General features: G+C 47.3%; 1 protein-coding gene across 1 annotated transcript in view; it reads right to left on the bottom strand.

Annotated features, from left to right (window-relative positions):
- The window catches only part of MAP3K15 (mitogen-activated protein kinase kinase kinase 15), a 156,330-nt gene that overhangs the window by 12,590 nt on the left and 135,816 nt on the right, over positions 1 to 7,924 (bottom strand). Inside the window, exon 19 of the mRNA XM_007469314.1 lies at positions 690 to 847. Coding sequence (XP_007469376.1) covers positions 690 to 847 — 158 coding nt within the window. The remainder of the gene's footprint in view (positions 1 to 689; positions 848 to 7,924) is intronic.

The raw sequence follows: 7,924 nt of genomic DNA, 5'->3' as shown, positions 1-7,924 counted from the left end.
CCCCCCCCCCCCCCCCCACCTCTCTTAGAGCATTCACTTTAGAAAACCTGTCATTCTAAGTTCTGTGTCTCTCTTCGAGATATATGTAAACCTTTTTAAAAGCCAAATAAGCCTCTTGCCGGAAATATCCTTTCTCAAGGACCTGGGAGCCATCTCTTTGAAATGCCACCACTGAGGAAGGTAGCGCTCCGATTTCCGGGTTTCTGTGGGAAAGCAGGAGCCTAACTTCAGTGGAGCCTTTTGCTCCAGAGCTACGTCCCGTCCTAAAGGTTTGAGAAGTTGATCTTTCCTTTGGGTAAAGCCAATTAGCTAACACAAGCGGTCACTCTAGTTGTCAGGGGAACCTCGGGTGAACTCCTGTGACCAGTGGTGCTGTCTAGTCCTTGCACCTGAGGACCAGTTAGCATTTCTCTTCAGAACGTGGATATAAAGGGTTGCATCTGCTTGGCTAGAGGCAAGGCTGAGTTCCGCTTTCCAGTCTCTTAGCGCTCCAAATATTTGCAAACGAAGCAAAATCAGATGTGACGCACATCACATTCTGATTTTATGCTTATTCAAAAATAAAACAAAACAAAACAACCTGTATGCTTTCTCTTCCACCTTTGTGGAGAGGTTTCTGGATTGGGAGATTTTTCATTTGAATTATCTCTCTCCAACACCAGCAACCTAAGTCATCCAACATGTCTTACTTTGAACATTGCTGCCTGCGGTTCACCGAGCTCATGGAACGGAGGCCTGCTGGTGGCCATCTCAATGATGGTGCAGCCCAGGGCCCAGATATCAGCCGGGGCACCGTACCCACGAGGTCCTCGATCAATAATCTCGGGCGCCATGTACTGCAGAGTGCCTACTGGGAAAAAAATACAACAAAGATGGTGGGTACCATAATGTTTAAACACTAAGTGGGCCATTAGTAAACGAGCGTGTGAACTTTAACTCTCGTATTAATGACACACGGGGGCTGGTCTCATGCGTAAATGATGTCACTGCATCTCTTCTTTGACCAGACACATGCAACGTGCCTTTAACACTAGTCAACGTTTACAGAGGATCACTCAGCCCCTCGAAGGATAAATGGGCCCAGTCTAATTCAATCTACATGTATTAGTACATGGCAGATACAGGGGGACCAGAATGTAAGAAATGTGGTGCTTGACCTTTAGACGCTACCCAGTGGAGGAGACGTGGCGACGAGGAGGGTGGCGACGAGGAGGGTGGCAGTGGTGATGGTGAATGTAGTAAGTGCTCTAACAGGTATACACAGAAGGCGCTGAGAACATGGATGGAAAACTGCTCGATTCTGCCTGGTTTGAGTCAGGGGAAGCTCTAGCTGTGCCAATTTGGGTCTCTGAGAAATAATACCAAGTCCGAATTAGACATACAAGAGATGTACTGGGAGGAGGGGTATGACGGATAAAGGGGGAGGGAGCAGGCTGGGCAGGGGGAGCTGTCAGACTGCAGTGCAGGTCTGACCCCTGCGAAAGGAGCGGGAAGGAAGCGTCTCGATGGCAGAGCACCTCTGAGACAGCTTTGGCCAGGCCGCCGGGGAGGCCCTGTCCCAGAGCTGCCCACTGGAAGAGCGCCACACTGGTTCTGGTACCCTCACCATGCTCGGTCACTGGCCAGGAGCAGGCAGGGCAAAGCATGACCTTGCCATGAACATGGCGGCCAATCCAAACGGGTGGTGGCTGGGCTGCCAGTGAACTAGACTCCTGCCATGAGGCTCGAAGAGGTGGACAAAGGAACAGGAGAACTTTTGGGCAAGGTGAAGAGCTCGAGCCAAAGCCCGTGGGTGTGAAGTACAGAGTGGACCCAGGAGCGCTGTGTGGTCTGAAGGCTCTGGCTTTGGACTTTCTCCTGTGGAGCACGAGCCACCAGGGGCTGCCACAGGGAAGGTGGTGATCAGGGAGGGGAAGGGGTTGTCGGAGAGATGGGGCAGGGAGGTCAATCAAGGGCGCTAAGAGTAAAATCTTCGGTTTTCCTTGAAGCTAATCCTGAGGCAAGAGGCAAGAGGCAAGGCGAATGTGGAAGCAACAGCAGCAGATGCTACGTGCTGGCAAAGAGGTTTATGATAAACAGCGAACTCAGAAATGATATTGGCCATGGTGTGAATAGAGAACGCTGATGCACAGAGAAATTCCAGTCTCTGCCTCAAGATCACAAAACCAAAGTAGGTTTCCTGAGTCTTGATCAATGAAAATAAAGGGCTCATTGGTTAAAATAAGCTTGGAGATGCTACCTACTACATCCTCCTCCTCTTGAACATCCAATGTCTTACCAGCTTCTTTCCTATGAGCATTTTAAAGGCTCTAGGACAGCTCTGACCAAAAGGATGTTCTGCAAAAATGGAAATGTTCTATTCCGGGCAGTTCAGTATGGTAGCCACTAGCCACGCAGGACTGTTGGGCTCTTGAAATGTGGCTGGTGACACTGAAGAAATGAATTTAAATTAAAAAAATTTTTTAAATTTTATTTCATTCTTCCTAATTTAAAGTTAAATATACATTAGGTTGTATCAGTGAGTGCAAGAAATCAGCAGGGCAAAAATGATGGCTTTGGTCTCCCGAGCTGAAAGCCTGGTGGGGAAGTGTTCAGTTGGCTGCAGGGCTGGGCAAGATGGAGGCTTGTAGCACTTGCTGCAGTGTCAGGAAATCTCAGAGCCCCAGGAAGGGAACTTTCAGTGACACCACAGCCCTTACAGGCTCCTACTACAGTGAACAACAGAGAGAGAGGCCTTGGCAGGGAATGTGCCTTCTAACTAACCCATAATTCATTAACTCAGGAAAGACGTGACACTGTGCTGTTTATTAAGCTGTTATCTCTCAGCTCTGCTACGCTGGGTCTGGGACTGTGCAAACCACATTTCTGCCTTGCCTGCTGCTCCCTGGTGGGTTGGGAGGGGGCGGGGGAAGAGAGCATGCCTGCGCACAAGCCACAGGATGGAGAGGTGAGTTAGCAAGCGTCACTTTGGACCCTCAGTTAGTTCCAGTAGCAGCGCTTGGCTCATTACCAGCTTTTTTGTCCCCCCATACTTCCAGAACCGGCCTCATCGTGCCCCCTCAGAGTTACGTGCTCCAGCCCAGTGGCACCCCCCACTGAAAGGTTTGAATCCCAACCTCCCCTTGGCTCCCTCAGGCCCTAGGGATGTAGGCTGCTTTCTGATAACTCAGTCCCAGGAAACAGTTCTTTCAACTAAATTCTCTCTGTAAAAATAACTGGGGTGATTTCAGTTTTCCTGCCTGGATCCTGACTAACATAATCTCTAAAAGTTAATTCTTAAAAAAGCAAGAAAATAAACTTAGAAAGTTATGCAGCGGTAGAAAATAGCACTAAACCAAATTGCAATGGCTTATTGACCCTGCCTGAACAACTGTCCTTAGTACAACTGTTTCACAATTGGAGGATTAGTCTGCTTAATGCTAAACTTGGAGATCTTCTTTACATGGAACCACAGTAAACATCACTCTTTCTAAAGGTAGGGACTTAGCAATGACATCCGTATTAGTTATTTACTGCTATATAATAAATTACCCCAAAGAAAAGTGGAGCTGGAGGAATCAGGCTCCCTGACTTGAGACTATACTACAAAGCTACAGTAATCAAAACAGTAATGGTACTGGCACAAAAAACAGAAATATACAGACCAATGGAACACGACAGAAAGTCCAGAGATAAACTCACACACCTATGGTCACCTAATCTATGACAAAGGAGGCAAGAATATAAAATGGAGCAACGACAGTCTCTTCAATAAGTGGTGCTGGAAAAACTGGACAGCTACATGTAAAAGAATGAAATGAGAACACTCCCTAACACCACCCACAAAAATAAACTCAAAACGTATTAAAGACTTAAATGTAAGGTCAGACACAATAAAACTCTTAGAGGAAAACATAGGCAGAACACTCTTTGACATAAATCGCAACAAGATCTTTTTTGACCCATATCCTCGAGTAGTGAAAATAAAAACAAAAATAAACAAACGGGGTCTAACTAAACTTAGAAGCTTTTGCACAGCAAAGGAAACCATAAACAAAACAAAAAGACAACCCTCAGAATGGGAGAAAATATTTGCAAATGAAGCGACCAACAAGGGATTAATCTCCAAAATATACGAACAGCTCATGCAGCTCAATATCAAAAAAACAAACAACCCAATCAAGAAATGGGCAGAAGATCCAAATAGACATTTCTCCAAAGAAGACATACAGATGGCCAACAAACACATGAAAAGATACTCAACATCACTAATTATTAGAGAAATGCAAATCAAAACTACAAAGAGGTATCACCTCACACCGGTCAGAACGGCCATCATCAAGAAGTCTACAAACAATAAATGCTGGAGAGGGTGTGGAGAAAAGGGAACCCTTCTGCACTGTTGGTAGGACATTGGTACAGCCACTATAGAGAACAGTAAGGAGGTTCCTTAAAAAACTAGAAATAGAACTACCGTATGACCCAGCAATCCCACTCCAGGGCATATACCCAGAGAAAACCATAATTCGAAAAGATACATGCACCCCAGCGTTCACTGCAGAATTATTTACAATAGCCAGGACATGGAAGTAACCTAAATGTCCATCAACAGAGGAATGGATAAAGAAGATTTGGGGCATATATACAATGGAATATTACTCAGCCATAAAAAAGAACAATGCCATTTGCAGGAACATGGATGGACGTAGAGATTGTCACACTGAGTGAAGTTAAGTCAGACAGAGAAAGACAAATATCATATGATATTGCTTATATGCGGAGTCTAAAATAAGGGTACAAATGAACCAAAACAGTAGAGTCACAGATGTAGAAAACAACCTTATGGTTACCAGGGGGTAAGGGGGAGAGGCATAAATTGGGAGATTGGGATTGACATATACACACTACTATATATAAAACAGATAACTAATAAGGACCTACTGTACAGCACAGGGAACTCTACTCAGTACTCTGTAATGGCCTATATGGGAAAAGAATCTAAAGAAAGAGTGGATATATGTATAACTGATTCACTTTGCTGTACAGCTGGAACTAACACAACATTGTAAATAAACTATACACCAATAAAAAAAAAAAGTAACTTATTGCATGCTAGGAAAAAAAATTAATAAATTACCCCAAACGTTAGCAGTTTAACACAACAGTTATGACCTCACACAGTTTCTAATGATTGGAATGTAGGGCTGGTTATGTAACAGCTGGGCCGGGTAGATCTGGCCCAGGGTCTTTCATTAGACTGCAGCCAAGGTGTTGGCTGGGGCTGCAGTCATCTGAAGGCTAGACTGGGGCTGGAGGATTCACTTCCAAGCTCACATGGGGGTTGGGAACAGCCTTTGTTTTCTCACCACGTGGGATCCTCCATAAGGCTGCTTAAAATATGGCTTCCCCCAGAGTGTGTAATCCAAGAGAAAACAAGAGGAAAGCCACACTGCCTTTTCTGACCTAGCCTCCAGGTCACACACCACCACTCTGTCCTAATCTATTCATTAGAAGCAAGTCACTAAGTCGGGGCAGTGTTCAATGGGAAGGGAATACAAACAAGGCTGTGAATACCAGGAGGTGAGGATCACTGGGGGCCATCTTGGAGGCTTCTGGCCACAACATGTGACTTTCGATTGGCACTCAATGGCTTACAAAGCAGCTCCATGTAGCACTGTCCATCTGACTCTCACAACTCCATAAGGACGGGCAGAAGAGGTATGATGTACTGCTGTTCCCATTTTACATATGGGGAAACCGAGGCTCAGAGAAGCTAGGGAATTCGTTCAAGCTAAAGCCCAGGTCTTCTGTCTTCAAATTTGGAGCTACACACCATGACATCCCTGATCTAAGTAATGGATCCAGGAGAAGCACAACTGAAGAAAAAGCTGCCTGATTAAGAGCAGCTGATGCAAGAATTTCCAAAGCCATAATGTGACTTCTTTCCATTTAACTTTCTTTCCATATTAGGCCCAGGGCAGTAATAGAAAACTGGGTGCTCCATTTTATTTACTACTGTATTCATAGGGAAACCATCCAGTCACAGCAAGCAGCCAACAAAGAGAGAGAGATCCCCACAACTATTTCCAAGAGTCAAGCGACCATCCCGGGGCAGCGTGCACGTTGTGGGTGTACATCAGCTGTACCAAAGACTGGCTTCTGTGGAGAAAACCAAGTGAAGATGCCATGGGGGTGAGGGAGCAAATGAATGGAGAGATCCTGGAAATGTTGCTCGCCTTAAATCTGGCTCTCTTAGGGGTTTCCTATGGTCCCTCAGGTATCTACACGGGTGCAGTGGTGCAGAGTTCAGGACAAGGTGATGAGGAGACCCACAGGTGTCAACCCAGTCCCCTTGGGACATGAAATCTATTGGGGGCTCCTGGACAACGGCCCAAGAAGGATTTTCAAATTATCAGCAAAGAAAAGACACGACACGGGAGGATAATTTAGGAGTTTTGACTGAGGGGCCAAGATATGATCTGGATACCAAGACAAGCGGTGAGAGAGGGACCTGTACAGACGCATGTTTCTACGGCGGTCTCAGATAGCTGGTTACACAAGCTGTGGGCGCCCAGCCCAGGGGCCTCCCACCCAGATCAAGGGTTAAAAGGGGTGAGAGAGCAGAGCCTGCGCTGGGAGGTGTACCCTCTCTCATTACAGGTGTTGGGAAGGAGCTGTCCCCAGAAGGGTGTGGGCCCATGGCGACTCAAGCAACTCAACATCCACCCAGGATAAGTGCACATGAAAGGAGGCCACACATGTCTGCACCTTCTACAGTCCCCTTGAGACAATGTTAGAGCCCAAAGTTTCCAAATTTAATATTAATAAAGTAGCAAAAAGAGAAGGTTCAGCTTTCCATGCCCCCGGGGTCACCCCAGTCGCCCTGCCCAAGGGATGGGCCTGGAGGGAGGGGCCACCACTTCCTCCCAACCCAGAGCCTGTGAGGGCTCCTCACTGGGCCCACTCAGAGCTCCATATGTATGTGTCCCCTGCAAAGCTGCACAGAGGACTGGTTCCCATGGGAGCAAAAGCAGCTGACAGCAGCAGAGTGGGGACCATATGGTCTGGGAGTATCACCACACCCTCTTGACAGCGGGTAAAAAAAGGGACACCAGATGCAAAACCCGTTGTAGAAATACTGCTTTAGGCACTTTTTTGTTTTTGGGGGGTTTTTTTTGGCCATGCGGCTTGCAGGATCTTAGTTCTCCAACCAGGGATTGAACCCGGGCCCTTGGCAGTGAAAGTGCAGAGTCCTAACCACTGGACCACCAGAGAGCTCCCTACTTTAGGGTCGGTCTGCCTGCCTGTCTGTCTATCTATCTATCTATTTATTTTTGGCTGGGTTGGGTCTTTGTTGCTGCGTGCGGGCTTCCTCTAGTTGCGGCGAGTGGGGAATACTCTTCACTGAGGTGTGCGGGCTTCTCATTGCGGCAGCTTCTCTTGTTGCAGAGCACAGGCTCCAGGTGCGCGGGCTTCAGTAGTTGTGGCACGCGGGCTCAGTAGTTGCGGCTCACGGGCTCTAGAGAGCAGGCTCAGTAGTTGTGGCACATGGGCTTAGCTGCTCCGCAGCATGTAGGATCTTCCCAGACCAGGCCTCGAACCCGTGTCCCCTGCATTGGCATTAACCACTATGCCACAGGGTCTTTTTTAAAGGGAATCCTGCCCAAAGACAGCCTTCCAGGCCTGGTTCCCTCAGTAGAAAAAGATGGAGGGGTAGTTATAATGTGTAGGGTAAGAGATCAGGGTGACGAAGCAAGGTGCAGTCAGCCAAAGGAGAGGCCCCTGTCCCGGACACGTGAGTTATATTTAGAGGGGTCCGGCAGCAAAGAGTTAATAGCAACCATCAGCCAGACCCAGAGCAGAGGAAGCCAGCTTAGAACAGTGCTAGTCAAGTGACAACTTTCTGCCCCTCTCCTCTCCTGTCCACATCTGGTGAGTAGGGAAA

Source organism: Lipotes vexillifer, unplaced genomic scaffold, assembly GCF_000442215.2.
Source record: "Lipotes vexillifer unplaced genomic scaffold, Lipotes_vexillifer_v1.1 scaffold1442, whole genome shotgun sequence".
In the NCBI taxonomy this organism is placed as follows: Eukaryota; Metazoa; Chordata; class Mammalia; order Artiodactyla; family Lipotidae; genus Lipotes; species Lipotes vexillifer.
Note: the sequence above shows the minus strand (reverse complement) of the source record. Positions and strands in the feature narration are given on the sequence as shown.